Genomic DNA, 20,945 nt, shown 5'->3' with positions numbered 1-20,945 from the left:
AATAACAACGATGTTTGGAATTAATGTAACTGTGAAATTCTCTTTGATATTGGATTTTCCTGCTTGAAGACTTTAGAATAATGTTCAAATCCAGCATGGAAATATTTGTATTTTTATATTCACTTTTCACTCAGCGAAAGCTGAGAACATACAAATTTTTGAACACCTGAACATTCGTTATGTTATCCATATAATAATTAATTACACTTGATCCCTCCTTACAAAATTTTTTATCAAATATCATTTTAGAAAATTATCTGGGTTTTTTTTTCTTGTGGAGGGCGATTTCTAAAAGAAAAGGAATATTCAATAAACGAAATATGCTGTTGTCGAGGTCATAAGAACCGAAACCGAGACTCATAAATAGCCAAAAAGAGAAAGCAGAAGAAAAAACCCTGAGAGAACGAAGGTAAACTTTAGGTGAGAGTAAAAATAATAATAATAAGGTACCCAACTTAGGTACCGCCTCTGGTTGAATTATAGACTGAGATGCCTATGAATCCAAAAGAGAGAAGGAGTTAAATTTGACATTCAAATCAGCCAATCAGTTTTTTTATACAATGGGTTTTTATGAGTGACCCAATGGCTAACCCTAGCCAGCGTTTTCTCTGCTTACTGAATCGTTTTCCATTTTCCGTTATTAATATTAAGGTCCCGAATTTGAGAAAACTCGTACAGAATCAACACTATTTGTTGAAATCCAGAATTAAAAACTGAATTTAAGTTAAATATATTCCATTAGAAGAACATCAGGAAATTTTTCTAAAAATCAATAAAATAAAAATTTTGAACGACCATTTATAGAAACAAAGAATAAATAATCTGAAAACTTTTGGAAACATTTTAAATAAATTTTAAGACTATTTCCTTAATATATGGAAATGCTAGTGTGTTATTAATTTGTATTTTAAACGTAAAAAAGTGTGTTAAAGTTAAATTATGATACAATACTTAAATGCAAATGTAGTCTTATATAACAATAAAAGTAGTTTAACGAATCACTATGTCCATACCTCGTTTTGTCCAATTCTTTCCCAATTATTTCAATGCTAAAAATCTATACACATGATACCTTAAAATGTTTTATTGCTGAAGAAACTGGGATTATCATCATTGCGATTTTCATTTTTTTTAAAAATTAGCTTTAAAAGTTTAAAAATTATAAATTTTGATGATGATTATATTAATATAAACTATAAACTATATTAATATAATCATCATTGTGCTTTTCATTTCTTTAAAAAATTATCTTTAAAAGTTTAAAATTATGACTTTTGATGATGCTTATATTAATATAAACTATATTAATTTAATTACCATCGTGCATTTCATTTTTAAAAAACTATCTTTAAAAGTTTAAAAATTTTAACTTTTTATGATGATTATATTAATATAAAATATATTAATATAATCATCATTGTGTTTTTCGTTTCTTTAAAAAATTATCTTTCAAAGTTTAAAAATGATAACTTCTGGTGATGATTATACTAATATAATCAACATTGTGCTTTTCATTTCTTTAAAGAATTAGGTTTAAATTTTAAAAATTATAACTTTTCATTTCCTTAAAAAATTAGCTTTAAAAGTTAAAAAATTTTAACTTTTGAAGATGATTATATTAATATAAACTATAAACTATATTAACATAATCATCATTGGGTTTTTCATTTCTTTAAAAAATTATCTTTCAAAGTTTAAAAATGATAACTTCTGATGATGATTATACTAATATAATCAACATTGAGCATTTCATTTCTTTAAAAAATTAGGTTTAAATTTTTAAAATTATAACTTTTCATTTCCTTAAAAAATTAGCTTTAAAAGTTTAAAAATTTTAACTTTTGAAGATGATTATATTAATATAAACTATAAACTATATTAACATAATCATCATTGGGTTTTTCATTTCTTTAAAAAATTATCTTTAAAAGTTTAAAAATGATAACTTCTGATGATGATTATATTAATATAAACTATATTAATATAATCATCATTGTACTTTTCATTTCTTTAAAAAATTAGCTCTAAAAGTTTAAAAATTATATTGACGTTGTTTGAAATTAGAAGTCAAATAACGTACTAAAATGATTATGAAATCTCATTAAAAACGTAGATCTATCCCATCATACTGTGCGAGCGAGTGAATAACTTATCTCATTTTAACAAAGATTCAACATTATTACATTCGTTATTACATCGTTTTGGAGCGTACTCTTGAATGACATAATAAAAAGATTTTAATGTAATTACTTTCCTACAAGTTAACTTTCAGGTCCAGAAATACTTTTAACTTCCTCGAATATGAAATTTCATTCCCTTTCCCATAATGTCTTGTCATTTCAATTTATTGAATCTACAAAATAGGTAGTATTTTTATCCAAACAGTGGAATTTGTTCAAAGTTTGTTTTATTTTTTTTTTCTTTCCTTTAACTCCGTCGTTAGAACTCAGCGGCAGAATAGCATGTGCTCCAGAAAAAGTCAACAAGTGACAGAATAACCTTGACTTGGCCTTAGCGATTTTATCTTTTGATTGTTTTTTTAAGTTCCGAAAGGACAGAGAAAGTCAAAGATTACTTCAAATTTATCTCTTCCTCTATTTTGGCGCCCAAAAATTGACAATAAACAATTAAACGTAGAAAACTATTTTCTGGAAAAATATAAATTATAATAATCATCTGAAAGTAAAAGTTAAATAAAATTATTTAACTCTAATAATTAGTTCTAATTTAATAATAATTCGATAAAAATCAGTAATTATTTAACTTTCCTGTCTTGTAAACCAAATTAGACGACTTCGATATTCGTGCATAAAAAATATTTTTGATTTAAAAAATTTCCTATCTAATAAAATTTTTATCATAAACATTTCTTACTCCTTACGTCAAAATACTGTGTAGAACATAGGGTTAATTCCAAGCTATTTAAATTAATTATGAAAATCAGATGTTTTAGCTGTGTATATTAATATGTATATTTCAGTTATTTCATGATATAAAGTGGAAATACGATAAATTGTGTAATAATCAAAGAAATAATTTCACATATTAACTAATAATCTCATGAAATAATTATAGTTATTCCATAAATTAAACAATGGAAGGCAGGGAGTGAAATAAAAACACAATTCTCTTAACAGTTAAATAAATAATTGCTCGACTTTTAAATGTTATTATCTTACTCTTTGCTTAGTAAAGATTATTGGCATAGAATTTCTTTTTTTAAAAAAATTCTTAACTTACTATTTATTTAATAAAAAATAAAACTTTTCTTCTAATGCGAGTTTTTTTACTCACATTTTTAAAAAATTATATTGCCGCATTGAAATGAGACAGTCGACTGTCTATGGCAGAGAGGTCATAACACTGATCTCATAATTAAGAGATCGTATGTTCGAATCCCGCTAGCGACAGTGCGAGGCAATTTGTGTATTTCATTCCTTGATTTTGTGTTTTGCTTAACTTCATGTTCCAGAAGATTCTGGACATTTCTTTAGTTTACCAGACAAGTGTTCTGGACTTTTCTTACTGTCTCCAGAAAAGTATTCTGGAACTTTCCCTGCTAGTATAAAAGCAGAAGATCTGTCACTCACTGTGTTCTGAGCTCAAAGTTAAGTTAATAAATTGGTTTAGCTCTACTTCTTGTGTGTGTCATTGAGTTCCACACTAGAGTGCCTACGTGACAATATGATCAAACGCTTCAAATGTTCCGTATTTGAACATTAATTTAAGTAAGTTAAGAAAATTAAAGTTCCTCAACTTCATAGTACCACGGGGGGCATCTCATAATTGAGGATGAGAAGCTTCCGGCATGGTGGTTGGTTCTCGCCACCCCTGTGGGTACGCGAAAAGGTGGGGTCTGGCTCCTCCCATCGATGACGGGACGTACTTCCTTAGGGAAAGATTGTACCGTGGCTTGTGATGGCCCTTATGACTTAACCACGGTTCCCGGCAGTGCTGCTGTTGCGGCGATTCTGGTCAATCAGGTGTGTTCCGTCGGGTCGGAGTAGTCAGCTTGTGAGTGTGATTCCTCAACGTAACAATTATCCTACTTTGAATTAACATTTATTTATTTTGGAACGAACCTCATAAACTAATAAAAAATAAATTTAATAAAACGACTGTACAGCATTTCGAATAAAATCAATTTGAATTGAAATAAACATTTGAATGAGCATTTGAACATTTTGAATTGAAATGAATAGAATAGAATTAATAGAAAAAGTTCGAAATAAAGTATAGAAGTTGCGTTTTATTTGTTCGAAGCCTTATTATTTTTTTTAAAGAAGAGAGAAAACTTTTATTCCTTTTTATTTTCTCTTAACGAAGTATAGAGGAAGTACTGTAATCGTCAAGAAATTCGAACTCGAGACGTTAACGAATCTCTACGTTTCAAACCTCCCTATATTTTTGACAGTGTTTTTCTCTGTGAACACGATAACTCAAAAACATTTTAAGCTGGATGGATGAAATTTGGTGTATGGTCTTACAACCAAAGTTTTAAATTTCTACCAAATTTTGAACAAGATCCTATCGCATGAAGCCTGTATGTCTGTCTGGTTGTTCGAATACGGGTAAACTGGATAACTATAAAATGCTAAACTCCAGATAAATAAAATTTGGTAAGCGTATTTAGTATCTAAAATTTAGATTCTAAGTAAATTTTGAACTCAATCTATGAAATGGTTGACCGTCTGTCGGTCTGTACTTTCGCATGCATGTAACACAATCATTCTTAAATACAACAGTTTAATTTAATGAAATTCGGTACGTTATCTTGTGACTACAATTGTAACTTAGTCCTGCCAAATTTTGAACAAGATCCTTTCTCATGAAGCCTGTATGTCTGTCTGTTTGTTCGAATACGGGTAAACTGGATAACTATAAAATGCTAAACTCCAGATAAATAAAATTTGGTAAGCGTATTTAGTATCTAAAATTTAGATTCTAAGTAAATTTTGAACTCAATCTATGAAATGGTTGACCGTCTGTCGGTCTGTACTTTCGCATGCATGTAACACAATCATTCTTAAATGCAACAGTTTAATTTAATGAAATTCGCTACGTTATCTTGTGACTACAATTGTAACTTAGTCCTGCCAAATTTTGAACAAGATCCTTTCTTATGAAGCCTGTATGTCTGTCTGGTTGTTCGAATACGGGTGAACTGGATAACTATAAAATGCTAAACTCCAGAAAAATAAAATTTGGTAAGCGTATTTAGTATCTAAAATTTAGATTTTAAGTAAATTTTGAACTCAATCTATGAAATGGTTGACCGTCTGTCGGTCGGTATTTTCGCATGCATGTAACACAATCATTCTTAAATGCAACAGTTTAATTCAATGAAATTCGGTACGTTATCTTGTGACTACAACTGTAGAGACATTTCTAATTTTGGTATCAATCGGTAGACAAAAAGTCTTCCAAAATACATATTCTCACGATAGATTGAAAAAAAATCCCAGATTTATTACATATATATATATTTCATAACTATCGTTTACCAAAGTCATGCAAGGTATCCGCGTCCTTGCACAGAGTTCACAGATTTATACGGAGAGGTGGGGATAAAAAATCCATAAGAGAGAATACGAGAATGTGTCGGAGAGACAAGTCCCGCTTGCTTATCTAAATATACTATACAACACTAAAGTCTTTGAAGGAATTAGAAATCTTTCAAAAAAGTCTTTACTTATGCTGCATGCTTACATTGCATACAAACGTATTTAAATAACGAAAACAATTCAAATATAAAATAAAACATTACGGATTTTAGTTTTTACTTTATATTAATAAAAAGGAATTCAAATTACAGACAGTAATTGACATAATGTTAAAAAAAATTGCAAGGGGCTTGGAGAAAATTCGAATTAGCTATGTTCTGCTATATTTCGATCAAACAGAATGCAAATCATTGTTTTATGAATTAATTAAAACATCGAAAACAAGTGCATTGAATGCTTTAAATGTTTATTGTCAGTTGAAATGCATATTTTTTATAGAATAGTTCATTTAATACTTTTACGATAGCTCATATACAAGATAAAATAACTGTATATAATCGAAGATGATGATCGTGTTCATGAACATTGATTGGATTCAGGAGGAATCGAGAAAATATTCGAATTAGTTATGTCCTGCTATATATATAGATCAAAAAGAATGCAAATCATTATTTTATAAAGCAATTAATTAAATCATTGAAAACAAGCGTATTTTGAACTTTAAATGTTTTCAATTATTATTAAATGAAATGCATATTTTTATGGAATAATTGATTTTAAACTTTTACGAAGATGATGACCTTTTGCAGGAACATTGATACTTTTGTATCAATGTTCACCAAAATCCATCAAATTATATTTATAATTTGATGAATGAAATTAATATCTATAATTGATAAATTGACTCTAAAATTAATATCTGTAATTGATAAATAGATTTAGTCAATGACTTGAACATCCGCCTAAATATGGTAATTGCAAACATCAGAGCTTATTAAAAGTTAGCGAAACTTCGAAAAACTTCCTCCGAATCGACTGCAGCTGTTCTGATCTCTCCCGCGCAACTTGTACCGGCCACATACCTACCAGACTTGCGCGCAACTGACCAATATTTTCATCCCTTTTCCATCCAATAACCCCCGTTTAAGCATTCGCACCTCTATAAAAGGCTACTTTTCTTGGAACGCTTCGATTCAAGGGAGAACTCTTCGTTTTCTGTGAAAGGTGAGTAAATTCTTTATCTTAAGAAACTCCGAAAATATCGAACGGTAACTTTGTAACTTCTAGTATTCCAGATCTAATACCAATTCAAAATTGTTACTCTATCAAATAAAGCGAAAGAGATTGATAATAAAGATATCAATGGAATTTAATAAAGAGCGAATGTATTTTAAAAGTATCTTCTTTAAATTGGTTTTTCTATTAAATCAAACTTTTATTAAATTATCGAATATCATTTTCTAACTGTTGCTCTAAAATTGATGACATTTCAAAATGTTCACTCTGTTAAATAAAGAGAAAAATGCAACAATTTAAATATTAATTTTCTTTTATGTAGAACGAATACGTGTTAAAATAACTTCTTTAAGCTGATTTTATAGATTTTTCTATTAAATCCTACTTAGAAGAATCGAACGGTAACTCTGAAACAATAACTTTTACAAAGAAAAAAAAATAGATTAAAATGTCTTTAAAATGCTTTAATAGGTTTTTTTTCTGTTAAAGCATATTCGAATGATATCGAATGGTAACTCTGAAACTATTATTGCTTAAAAACCTGTTTTATTTCTAAATTATCTCTCTGTTAAATATGGCAAGATAATTTAATAATAATAATTTCAAAAGATTTTAAGAAAATATATTTAAAATAACTTCTTTAAAATGGTTTTTCTATTAAAGCATTCTAAGATATATTCATCAAAATTTTGCTATGAAAAATGATATACTAATAAAGTATTTTGAATACTAATTGATATACTAATAAAGAATTTTAAAAGTTCAAAGGTAATCGCTTGCTTTTTTCGAGATTGTTAGCGACAACTATTTAAATTCTACTTTGTGTATTCCAATACCTTGCTTTTTTAAAAATTCTTCTTATCATTCTTTTTATTTTATTTTTCCAATAATACTCTATCCATGCAAATATAAAATTAATTGTTCTCCCAAATGAATGGAAATATTATGGTAAATTACATGTCATAAATGCCTTAAATCTAATGTCTCTTATCTTTGAGCAATAGTATAGTTTAGAGAAAATAGCCTTTGAATTCGCAAACTTCATTAAAATCTCTGCACATCGTTATTTTCTTGAAATATGTATCGAAGAATAAAAACAGATTTTTCATTCACTTTATTAAGTACTGAAGTTGTGAAATTTTTTACTCTCATGTAATCGCGATTACAATGGACCATTTTAATATTTTAAGAACTTATCAGTTAATCTGTTGATTTAATTAAGTTTTAATTTCTCATATATGAAACCATCGGACAAGTAAATGGCGTAGAAATTGATAATAAAGTGATTGTAAAAATTTTATTAAATTAATAAAATATTGTAATAATAGAATTAATAAAATATCGTTATTATTACTTATTAGATAATATTGTAATAATTTTATCAAAGTAATAAATTAAATAAAAAAGTAGAAAATATTTAAAATAAAAAATATATATACTTTTGAATGCACTAATAAGTGAATTTAAAAAACTAAGTCATTAAATTTATTAATATCATGTTTTACGAATTTGTATTAAAATGCAACTGATGTGAATGTCTATATCAATCACTTTTTCTTATTAAAATTCAAATGGAAGCAATAGAAGCATAAGATTTTAATAATTTATATCGAAATTTAAATATTTCTGACAAATATATTTGCGATTTCTGTTTTCATAAAAAAGTATATATGAATTCATCTGTTTTTAAAATTTCTGCCTCAAAAATCTAAAATTTTCACTGAAATGTTTTAAAATTATTTACAAATTATTTTATAATTTATAATAATATAATATTTTATAAGAATATAACGATTTATAATAATATAATATTTTATAATAAAATAACAATTTATAATAATTTATAAATTGTTTTATAAAAGCAAAACTGCTTTTATTGCAATAGTAAGTTTTATAATAATAGTAAGTAGCTATATGATTAATGATTTGATTAAAGAGGTTATTTATATTTTGAAGCAATATAATGCATATCAAATAATAATAATTTTTTAATTTGGTTTTTCAATAATTTCCATTATAACAGTCATTTTATTTTTTATATTAATTATATTTCATACTCAATGACACCCTCATTTACAATAATTTAGATTGGAAATGAGGGTGAGCTCATTAATCTGATCATCATAATCTGTAAAGAATAAATATTTTGTTTTAAGAGAATTAAGTTCGCTTAAATTTGTTTAGATAACACGACCTGAAATCAGACTGAAAATTATTTTAAAAGTTTTTCTCTAGTCACATAAACCGTAGCATATGGGATGAGGTCAAAATAACAGAATTGTATAATTTTTTTCTAATAAAATGGTTTAGATTAATAAAGAATTAGTTCAATTTCAGTTGGTGTAACTAAGATTGAAATTTGCTGAGAATTATTAGGTATAAAAATGAAAAAAATAATCGAACACGAAATTTTTCAAACTATCGCATGAAGTAACCAAACATTTCAGTCGCAAAGCAAATTTACGCTCTTCATTTCAGTAATATCATAACTTTATAATGACATATCGGGTCACGAAATGTTTATCGTTTACTGAGAAGAAAGGCATGTCGTTGTTAAAAAGTTAAGAATGTAATGACAATAGACATATGTATTATGCATGAAATTTGCAATCGCAATTGAAGTGTTTGTCCGCGGCATTTTTAATACTCCTGGCCTTTGAGCATCACTTGACAGGTAAATGCACCATCAAAGCCCATAGATGTGATTCATTCTTTATCAATCTGAATCTACGGTTTCACAGAAATCTATCTATCAACATCAGGTAAACACGGAAGCATAGAAATTTCTCATGGAACAAATTTTAACTCATTGCCTGTAGGTAAAGCTTCATTCAATATTGACATTTTATTTATCTTAGTTATATTAACTTCCCATTTTAAAGGGCTACTCTCAAACGGACTTCGCAATTTTGAATCGTGGCCAGATGACACCCGAGACCTATTATTTTTCCTATATCACTTATAGCGTGCGCTAGTCTAACGTACAAGTTATGTCATTGGTGGAATCAGATTTTGAATCTGAAACTTCTGCCCTCGAAATTCAGACCTTATAAACTTGTCACCGAAACTCCTATTCAGAGCTGGCATTCTATGGTGACCAAAATGAAAGAAATTTTTCACTGCCGCTTCTATATAGTAATAGAAGCGAAATATATTCTATGTACATTCTATTATAAAATGGAATGTATTTTATAATCCATTATACTTTTTTAAAATAGAATATAATTAATATTTGATTGTATTCCATATTACTTTATATTATATATTACTTTATAAAGTATATTCTTCTATTACTATATAATAATAGAAGCGATTTCTATATTCTACTCTTGAAGTAGTAATATAAGTACTTCTATAACACTCACCAATTAACATACGTTATGTCTGGAAAGGCTATAGCCTTTCCAGACATAACGTGTATGTATATTTACCTTATAATATGTAAGTCGAAAAGTTCTAAGATTCAAGAGCAGTTAATTTTATTTAAAAGTTATTGACATGTCTGAAATTTTCACAAAATATTTAACATATGTGAGGAAACAGTTAATTTCTAAATTACACTTTTTTTTATTGATTACTCAGTTACAGAAAAAAGACTTGATTCCACCGTAGAGCTTCCGTATACGCATCAATCAGAAGAAACGCCCTTCCTCTGTTACAGTATGGAAGCTTTAGGGGCTGATGATGCATGCTCTGATGTTGTCCTTAGTAACAGACAACGGTACAAAATAATGCAATCCGTGCCAAAATAGCCATCTGAAACTTCAAAAAAGAAAATTAACTCAATAAAATCAAAGTAATGATTTACAGATACGTTCTGCAAGCGACCCTAATATGATTATGTTCTAATATGATTATCATGAATAATTATTCCATTCCATCCCAATTGAATGTATGGTATATTGAATGTCTGCAGACAACAAATAGATTTTATAACAGGCATCTCTTAAATTGAACTCTCACAAGTATCGCGATTGACGATACTTGTGAGATACAACGGTTCTGTAATAGTCGTTTAATCGGAGATCATGGATTGAAGGGCTCATAAACTCCAAACTTAATGCTTAATTGACTTTAATTCGTCCTAAATTTTATTAGATTATTAGTTTCTGAGTTACCTGAAAGGAGGCTTATTATGCTGCAAGAAAATAATTAAATTTGACCCATTGGGTATCGCATTCATACAACGATTCATCGTTAATAAGTCACAGCAGGGGTATTAAATAGGCCAAGGGCCATTATTGTGTCACAAATTGGTGACGAGAACTTTCTTATAAATAAAATTTCTTATCCTTGAGATATTGCTTACCCCTCTCCATATTAATAGAATAAAATACAAATTTGCGTCTCTTAAAGTAATAAGGAAGACATCAATTAATTTTATGATTCGAGTTTAAAGATGTAGAGTTTTTTCATTTCCTTTTTATGGAAGTTTGAATAAATAAATCTAGAATACCAGATAACTAAATTTACTTTTTTGGTGGGGTCTTCTTCAAAGGCCTCGCTCAGTGGTGGCGGGGTGGTTGGTTGTTCACAAGAAGTCTCCTTCAAAGACTGAAACGAAAATATTCGAAAAGTTTGCATAAGTTCAGTTGAATAGTGAAATAATATACATTTGTTGCATAATATATTCACAAAGCAGGTTTTTAGTCTCAACATTTTACAAATAAAAGGAAAACATAATTGTGTCTACCTTCCAGAGTGAGCGAATTGAAAACAAGCGAAGGTGTTCTTCATGACTTTTTATATCTGCATCTACATCTACAAAATGGCACATTTTGCGTTTAATTTCAATGTATTGTGAATGAAATCGAGTATACAATTAATATCTAAATCTACAATATCGGTGTAAAGACATCGAATTTGGTCTGTGTAATTTGTTGATTTTTGAGTTTTCTTGTTCAGAGACAAGATTCTAAACAAGTCAGATTGAATAAAAGAGTTTAAATAAAATTCAGTCAATCCAACAATTCCACAGCAAAATTTTGAAAGAATTTCAGAAATAAGTTTCTTCTACAGTTTTGGGATTTTTTTTTCAACCAAAGGAAATCCTTTCGTTTGAGTTCTAACATTTAAATATAGCAGCTAAGTATATAACCAAAGTTTTGATTTTCGGTTTTTTTTTCAAAATTTTCATATTTATTATTAATTTCATTAGCTTTTATCATTATTATTACCTTATTCCTTTCATGAAGTTTTTTTATTCGGGTTTTCGCACATTCGATTTGAAAAATGAATTTTTAGGTGGAGAAATTAATATTTTTGTCGCTTACTCAATTGGTAGTCATTATTTTCCCCTGAAAATTAATTATAACATGAAATAAAAACTTATAAAAATTATAAAATTCTGTGTAGTTGATGAAATTAAAAGTCAGCTTCATGTTTTGTAACGGAAATAATGGAATTCAAAAACTTAAAAAAAACACATCAATTTTTAAAAACACACTTTTATTTGAGAGCAAAAGAATTTAAAAAAAATTAATTTACGTATATTCTACTTTTAAAATTTGAATTTATAACATAATTTATATTCTTCAACAAGTTTTTTTAAATTTTCTAACATATGGTATCATTAGTATTGATTCAAAATTAAATTTAATTAATCGACTAAGTTCTGGAAATATTGAAATAGCGTATGACAATGATCGTGTACGCTACTTCACAAAAGTTGAAAACTGTGGGATTTCAGTCAGTAACTGAAACACTGATGACAAAATTTCTTATTTACAAATATCAAACAATACAAGACAAATAAAAATCATTTTTTGAGAAGCTGATTTTTTTGCACACTGAATTTCGTTCAAAAATTACTTTTCCAATTTTAAATAAACTGTTGGCAAGTTAAAAGTTATTTAAATCGCAAATTAATTTAAATAACGAAATAATATATTATATTTGAATTAAAATAAGAGTTTTAAATAAATTGATTAAACTTTTTAATAAATAAATTGAGTTTTGAAATAAACAAACTTTGATAAAAAAAAAACAGACTTCGCAATCAATTAAAAATTTAAGCTTAAAATTCAATCAATTTTTCGGAATGCCTTACGTTTATTTTCATAGATCTGCAAAACTACAGCCGATAAATACAAAATCATGAAATCTACATCTAAAAAGGGAAATACGTTCTTCGATAATAATGATTTATATGTCATTTTCATTCCCTTTTCAAACGCATAAAAATGCTTGTGTTTTATTTTTCAGTTAAATATTGATATGGAGCAATTGCGCCTTTTCTTTCATTTTAGGTAATCAAATGAATAAAATAACTCGATATACTAATTACCAGAGTCAGCCTAGCACGCCATGTTTAACCATTAGTGTTTGCTTAATATTGCCTACCGGCTAGAAAAATCTTTAAAACGAAATTACCTCACTTTAAAGGCATTTTCTGTGTGTATTCATCGTAAACACAGCTTTCATGTGGGAAGCTAACAGACGTGATCCTTTGGAGCATTAATTGAAAAATCGATCCTATGTGTCATTCTCTCAAAGATTCCCCGTCACTGTAGTGTAAGGTTATATGCCAAAGATAATCCTTATTTTTGATGATAGATATACAACTGATTGCCCCTCTAAGAACTTTCTCGCTTGATTGATTATATTCATTCTTTTTTTTATCGGAAACAGTAAATATGTCCTGAAAATTTTTTTCTTTCCTTATTTCTTCAACGTTCTTTTCTTTATCATGAAACAATAGCATATAGTTGCCCACATAATAAATGCTTTTTAAAATAATTTCTGCAATTATATTTAGCCTTTACGATAGTTTCGATTATATATCCTCTGTATATACGAAACGATGCTACTTAGTTTTTAACCCCTCATAGTTACTGAATAACATAAGTAAATGTTTGTTTCTGATATTTTCAAGTAATTTATCACCTTGATTGAAGACACACGCTACTTATTACTTACTTCAAAATAGATATTTAAGTGATTATTCTCTAATTTCCGTTTAGATAGATTCAACTCACTTTTGAAACTCGTCCTAACTGAATAACAAACTTTTATATTTTCCTTGTTTACAGCTTTAACGTTTTCCTTGTTTTTTAGTATTAAAAAAGATAAAATGGGTGCTTTTATTCAATAAGAATTACATAATCGACAAATGACAAGTGCAAAAGAAAAATTTACAAAATTTTTGAGTTAAAATGCGTAGAAAAATGAAACTTTTTTGAGCCTTAAAAATACAACATAAAGTAATGACCCTTTCTTTCTGTAATTAATTTAATTTTGCTATCAATATTCTTTCTGTTTACGCTCCTGACTCAATTTCTTCCTTTTGGGTGAATTAGTTACCCTCTGCTTCAAGTTGTTACAAAAGGAATACCTAATACCTAATCAAAGAATAAGGAATACCTAATCAAAGAATGAGGAAGGGAAATTCCAATCTTAATGATTTTTTTACTAGAGCCATCAGTTAATGATCTTTATGAATACTCACTTTAGCAAATTATAACGTTTTTTCCTCGCTAATAGAATCAAGATTTTTCCTTACATAACGTTTACAATTCCTCACTCAATTTCCTTCCTTTCTGGGTAATTAGTTACCCTCTATTTCAATCATTGCAAAAGGAGTGCTAATTAAAGAATAAGGAAAGGAAGCACCATATTAATAATATTTCTTTTCTAAAGTCAGCAAATTAATTATCTGAATAAATATTCGCTTTAGTAAATTATTACATTTTTTTTTCTCGCTGGTGGAATCAAGGTTTTTCCTTACATCCCGTTCATATCTTTTACCCTCCTGACTCAATTTCCTCTTTTTTTGGGTGAATTAGTTACCCTCTGCTTCAAATTATTTCAAGAGTTGTACTAATCAAAGGATAAGGGATGGAAATTCTAATCTTAATTATTTTTTTACTAAAGCCATCTATTAATGATCTGTTTCAATGCTCACTTTAGCAAATTATAACGTTTTTTTCTAACTGGTGGAATCAAGAATTTTCCTTACATCCCGTTCATCTCTTTTTCTCTCCCAACAAAATTTCCTCTTTTTTGGGGGGTGAATTAGTTACCCTCTGCTTCAAGTTGTTGCAAGAGGAATACTAATCAAAGAATAAGGGATGGCAATTCTAATTTTTTTACTAAATCCATCGAATTAATTATATATATGAATGCCCGTTTTAACAAATTATTACGTTCTTTTTTTCGTTGATAGAATCAAGATTTTTCCTGACATTCCGTTCACCCAGTTTATTTTCCTTGCTCAATTTCCTCCCTTTCTTGGTAAATTATTTATTTTCTGCTTCAAATAATTACACTAATTAAAGGATAAAGAATGGAAGCAATTTCTTAATGATTTTTTTACTAAGTCTTCGAATTAATTTTCTGTATGAACGCTAGCTTTAGCAAATTATTACGCTTTTTTAACGTTAGTATACCTAGGAATTCGTTTCGTATCACGTTAACTCAAAAATGCAACAATATATGTAGATGAAATGTGGTATATGATTTTGATTTTAAAGCATTAAATCTGTGACAAATTTTAAACTCACTTATCCAAAGGAAAAATGTTCAATTGTATATTCGATTTTCTTCATTGAACAACGAAGTTGAATATGTGTATATGCGTATGTTAGAAAGTTGAAAGGAGAACACTTCCGTCGATTTAATTTCCAAAAGGTGTTTTTAATATCTAACTTCATCCCAAAAATTAAATCAAATGTTGCTTATTTTCTAGAATTGATGTCAGCGATGTGTTTAACTAGTTAACTTTTCCGACCTCTTCGGAAAATGCTTATCTAAATTGACATAAACATATATATATTATATAAATATAAGTAATTAATTATAAATACAATAATTAAACAATTATTATATAAATATGATAATTTTCATTGAAAAAACTCATCATAAAGCTTTGCACTTTTGTTCCAAGGCTAGTATTCTAGTCAAAAACTGTTAACTGGTTAAAAACACAAATCAAAGAGAATATTTGAGTGTTAGGGAATGCATAACGTCAGATCTATTTCAAAATTCGTTTTTTCGGTCTTACACTTAAGCAGAATTCTATAAAATTCACTTCAAAGACTACGAATTTTTAACCTTCATTTTTTTTCTATGTGAATAAATGTATGCGTCACAAAGAAATATGTCATTTTTTCTGTGTAATCATATACCCTATAAGTTGATAAATTGATATTCGTAATTCAAATTGTACGGATTAATATAGTAGTCATAATTAATTTTTTTTAAACACTTCTATTTTAACGTTGCTTAAAGATTTAATTTAGCATAGATTAAAATCAAGGCCCGCATATATCTAGAAGTAACAGAAAATTGTTCAACAAAAATGAAACTCCATTCTTTTTTCTCTCTCTTTCATCCAGTCTTTAAGTCTCCCATGTATACTTACAAACTTTTAAAATGAAAGAAATTTTAGTAAATGAAAAAGAATTAAAATAAAGCTCAGGATTTCATAACTCTTTAAAAAACTTTTACAGGTTTTTAAAGCAGCTTATCGGTAAATGACGAAAAGTGCTTCATTTTTTTCCAGGCCATTAAAAACTGTGATTTTATTATGTTTCTTTCTTTTTTAGCTTATATTATAAATCACGTTTTAGTTCGATTTTTTTTGTCCCGTCATATTACCTTAAGTTATGATACAAGAGTAGAAGGAGATACACTATTTTTTTAAAGCAATTAATATAGTGAAAATGTAGATGGCGTATATAATATTACGAAATCCATTGCATCACACCTTTATCCGTCCTAACAACAAACAAATACTCTAAACAGATGTCCTTTTCACGTAACATCTCTTTATGATTTACAATTATTTTTTTTTTCGACGTTTGGTATTTTTTGACAAAAAAATTAAAAGAATTTTGAAGTAAATAAGCTATTCCCATGCCTTCTTAACTTTCTTATTTAACTCCATCATTCTTAATGCCAAATTTTTTGTCAGCTAAGAGTTTTAAAACCTATGAGAATTATTTTTAGGTAAAAAAAAAAAAAAAACTCTTTTGTTTCATTATACACGTTTAAATTAACTTGACTTACTTCGTGTTTATAACGGAGAAATTTGTAAACAATTTTCACTCACTTTCTTATGTGCCAGAGTTTTAAAATGTTGTGCACATATGCATTCTCAATGGTTCTAAATTATTAAAATATTTTAAGAATTGAATTATCAATTAATCCGTTAATTTGATTAAATTTTTATTTCTTAATAGTAGCGCCACCTGATAGAAAATTTGAGGTAAAATTGTTTTCAAGTTTTTATAATATTTATAACAGGATTATGAATCACAGATTAAATAAATTAAAGTAAAAATACACTTTTTAATATTATAAAAATGTGTTTTTTAAAATTTACATTTATTAGATTTCTTTTATTACTGTACAGCAAAGTCGTTTCTAACAAATTTTTCTTCCAACGAAGAAAACTTAAAAAACGTCTTGATTATAGATTGCCTATCGCCTATCACCCTAGCAGCGCAGAACAGGCCCACTGCAAATAAAGCTCCTATCAATTTGGTATTATACAAAATATACGTAGTCGAGTTCGGCACATATCAGCTTGTAACCATACTGAAATTAGATAGATTAAACAGTGAACCTCTCCCTCTTAGAAACTTGAAAAATGGGTGACCGACATCGCCCTCATCATTTTGCCAAAGCTCAAAATTACTGGGTGCATCCAAAATACCTTTTTATTCTTTCAAAGAAAAAAGGATATACGCATCTCTTCGCTCGAAGCGTGAGAAATTCCAAACTCAGCAATTTTTTTAGAGCGCATGATAGAAATAATTAAATAAAACAATGGGATTTGAATCAAGAAATAAGAGAAAATTTTAGAATGAAGTAACATGGACTAATTTGAGATAAAAATTAGGAAATTTATTATCTCACATATATATATACATAAGTTTTTGTCAGTTAACTTACAGAATTGACTGGGCTTAGATATATCATTGTAACTGTGAAGGAGTGAAAGGATTCAAATCAATTTTCAAACAATCAAAGCATAAAGATACAGCTTTCACACAATGCTTGTGAAACCAGAATTATGAAATAATAATAATTAACAATGAAACAGTATCTATTTTTTTTTTCGTTCAGAAATGTCAGAATAGATATTTCAGCAAATGTTTCTGAAAAATGTTGATTCATGTAATACTCATGGAATTTTCTTTGTTAAAGAACCTTTCAGTTACCAGTTTCCAGCAATGAAGCCTACTATGAAGCTTTCTTTGGTTTGGATGTTTGCCATCATGAGTATTGGATGGGCATTATCGGATATGCTTGATCAAGAAGATAAAAACATGATGCCTTCTCAGTTTGAGGTAACTTATCTTTTTTTCCCTCTAAACGCTGACATATGTATTTAAAAATAATCTATATGTAATGTACAAATGTATTTCGAAAAAATGAAAGTAATAAACTTAAATACATGTGCAATTATTTTCACGTTCCTTGTATAACTTGTAGTATATAGTGTCATAAATTAAATTTTTGACAAACTTTGAATAATTTTACAGAATAAGTTTGTCACTTAGGTAATAAAAAAAACTGTGTTATTAATAGAGTGATTGTTTATGACATTTGATAGTGGTTATAAATTATCATCATGGAAAAAGATTAATTCTCAAATAACCTGTCGAATCTCCAAAAAGGCTATTGCGAAACTTTCTGTTAATTGTCAAAATTTTATTCTTTTAAAAGGATTACAGTTTTTAATTGACTTATTAGCTTTCATTTATTTTAAAAAATGGATCTGACTGTAAAGAAAAATTATATTATAAACGGCATCTCAAATTTCTAAGTCCAATAAAAAAAAAGGTCACTTTAGCATGAAGGCCAGAAAAAAATAATTATTTGTGACTTTAAGAAGATGAAAGCCTCCATTCATTGTCTTGTTGAAATTGAGTGAAACAGCAATTGAGGAGGCCTAAACTGGTCATCAAACACAAACGCAAAGGTAGGCAATCGAAAAAAATGAAATTTCTCTTGGACAGTACTATGGATTTTATATGTTTTAATTCTAAATAGCAGTTCAGCCACATGCAGAAGATTTTCGGCATGCCAGTGAAATTTCAATGAGAAATATTTGAACATCCACCATGCTGCCCCGATATTTTCAACCCTTTAAAAAACACTTTGAAAATCAACGATTCACATGTGAAAGGTGCAGGACCCGTGGAAAGCCAAACTCAGATGGAAAGTAAGAAGTCCACAAGTTTCTGTATTGAAACTATCTATTCGCTTCTTAAGGCTGTCCAAGATCAGAGCATTGATGTTAATGGCAGTTATGTGTATGTTCCATGGGCTAGTAAATTGCGATCAAGATATTCTTGAAATTTAAAATTTTTCTTCTTTTCCGTTTGGCATACCTTGTGACAAGGGTGCCAAACTCAAATGCAAGCTCAAGTCAAATAAATTAAATCTAAATTTATATGATGTTTATGAAAATCAAAAACTTCAGCTTTTATAGAAACAAAGGTTTATTTTTGAAATAAAGGTACAATAAATGATATAAAATAAAGCAAGTACAGAAGAAAAATTGATTTTTTAGTACTCTTAGTACTTCCCTATGACCATCTTTGTTACATCGGGGAATGTCTTGTTCGCGATGACTACTTTCAAAACGGATCAAAGATGAATGTCCGTGAATCTGATTAGACTTATTTCTTTTCTTAAATGAAAATAATTTCCTGCATTGATAATGGAAATAATTTCATATGTCGTTTTCACTTGTTTTCAAACTCGACTTAAAAGTATTTGTAAAATTCGTGCATTCCACAAGAGCAGTAGAATACTAATTGTGTGGTAGGTATTATTTTATAATGAATTTCTTAAATATTCTCATTTATTGATAGGTCAAAGGCTTCATTGATGTAACATGAATAATAAGACATTGATGAATTTTATAGTTCGCCCTTTTTGATATGTATAATCAGAATTTTTTTAATTAAGCTGCTAAGTTTTTAATTAAAGATATTTTATACATTGGCATGTTTTCGTTGTAAGTTGATTTGGTATACATAGCATGAGTTTGTTGTAAGTTAGATATTCTCGCATAGAAAAGCAATGACTTTCTTTTTCAACTTGCTAATTTTAAAATAATTATTTTCCATTTAAGATAAAACATAATTATAATAATGGCGTTGTCCTTTTATTAAAAAATATTTTATACATTTGTATGTTTTCGTTGTGGGCATGAGTTAGATATCCTCATATAGAAAAGCTACGAGCTCTCTTTTTCAACTCGTTAATTTTAAAATAATTATTCGTTTAGGATAAAACATGATTAAATTAATGCTATTGTCCTTTAATTCTATTTTTTTTTAGATCTCGCCTGATGAAAATACGATGAGAAATGCTTTGATGTACTATCTTCTGTCTCGTCAGGGCTTCTACGGAATGCGTACTAGACAAAGCGACAGCCAGCGCAAGCGATCCAGTGCTTACTCCAAGCAGTGCGCTTTCAATGCTGTCTCTTGTTTTGGGAAGAAATAACATTCATTTTCAGTCTTTCATTGGAGTGATTGGTATTTTCTGGAATCATCATTTCAAAGCATGAAAATTGCTGAAATCAGTATTAATGTTACTCAATTTCTTCCTAATCTCTTCTAAAAAGGTCTTTTGTTTTATTTAGAAAATAATTACGGATTCAGATGGTTTTTGGAAACGTTCATTTTTGTTTTGTTCAAAAAAATTAGTAAAATAAATTGTTTTATAAATTTGTGTTTGTTTTATGAATATGCTTTGTTTATTGAAAAAATAATGTTTCATATTTTTGAAAAGATAGAAGCACATGACACAATAATGTTTTTTAAATAATCATACCAAATTCTTATGTCATAAAAGAGACTAGAGATTTCTTCTGTTTTTATACACACAGATGTATGCATGAAAGAGAATTCTGATTGGATAAATAAAAAAAATTCTAATTAAAGTTCTGGGAAAAATATATTATTGTTTGGAATTTTTCTCTTAAAAAATTAATAAAGAATTTTGCTTTTAAAAAAAAATTTAAAAAGCAGAATCAATTAAATACATATAAAAAATATTCGTCTTCATAATAAACATAAAGCATTTTTATTTCAAATCAAAAGAAAATAATGTCATTTATAAAATTCTATTAAAAAATCCAAATATAACCTTTAAAGTAACTGTATTTCTAGAGATGTGTGGATAAGTATACGAAATTTTATGTTTGATATTTCCTATATTACTGAATTTTCATAATAAAAT

At 27.9% G+C, this 20,945-nt stretch overlaps 1 protein-coding gene across 1 annotated transcript; it reads left to right on the top strand.

Annotated features, from left to right (window-relative positions):
- The first annotated feature begins 6,569 nt into the window (after nt 1-6,569).
- On the top strand, nt 6,570-20,435 carry LOC129960509 (allatostatin C-like). The gene is made up of 3 exons (XM_056073985.1): nt 6,570-6,728; nt 17,892-18,034; nt 20,040-20,435. Exons 2-3 carry the CDS (start codon nt 17,918-17,920, stop codon nt 20,205-20,207), a joined length of 285 nt encoding a protein of 94 aa, XP_055929960.1. The 5' UTR covers nt 6,570-6,728; nt 17,892-17,917; the 3' UTR covers nt 20,208-20,435.
- The last annotated feature ends 510 nt before the right edge of the window (nt 20,436-20,945 follow it).

Source organism: Argiope bruennichi, chromosome X2, assembly GCF_947563725.1.
Source record: "Argiope bruennichi chromosome X2, qqArgBrue1.1, whole genome shotgun sequence".
In the NCBI taxonomy this organism is placed as follows: Eukaryota; Metazoa; Arthropoda; class Arachnida; order Araneae; family Araneidae; genus Argiope; species Argiope bruennichi.
Note: the sequence above shows the minus strand (reverse complement) of the source record. Positions and strands in the feature narration are given on the sequence as shown.

Bases quoted from the DNA above. Each gene is read 5' to 3' on its own strand.
- LOC129960509 (XM_056073985.1), top strand. From the start codon at position 17,918: ATGAAGCCTACTATGAAGCTTTCTTTGGTTTGGATGTTTGCCATCATG. The intron at 18,035-20,039 runs GTAACTTATCTT...ATTTTTTTTTAG, and splicing joins TGATGCCTTCTCAGTTTGAG to ATCTCGCCTGATGAAAATAC.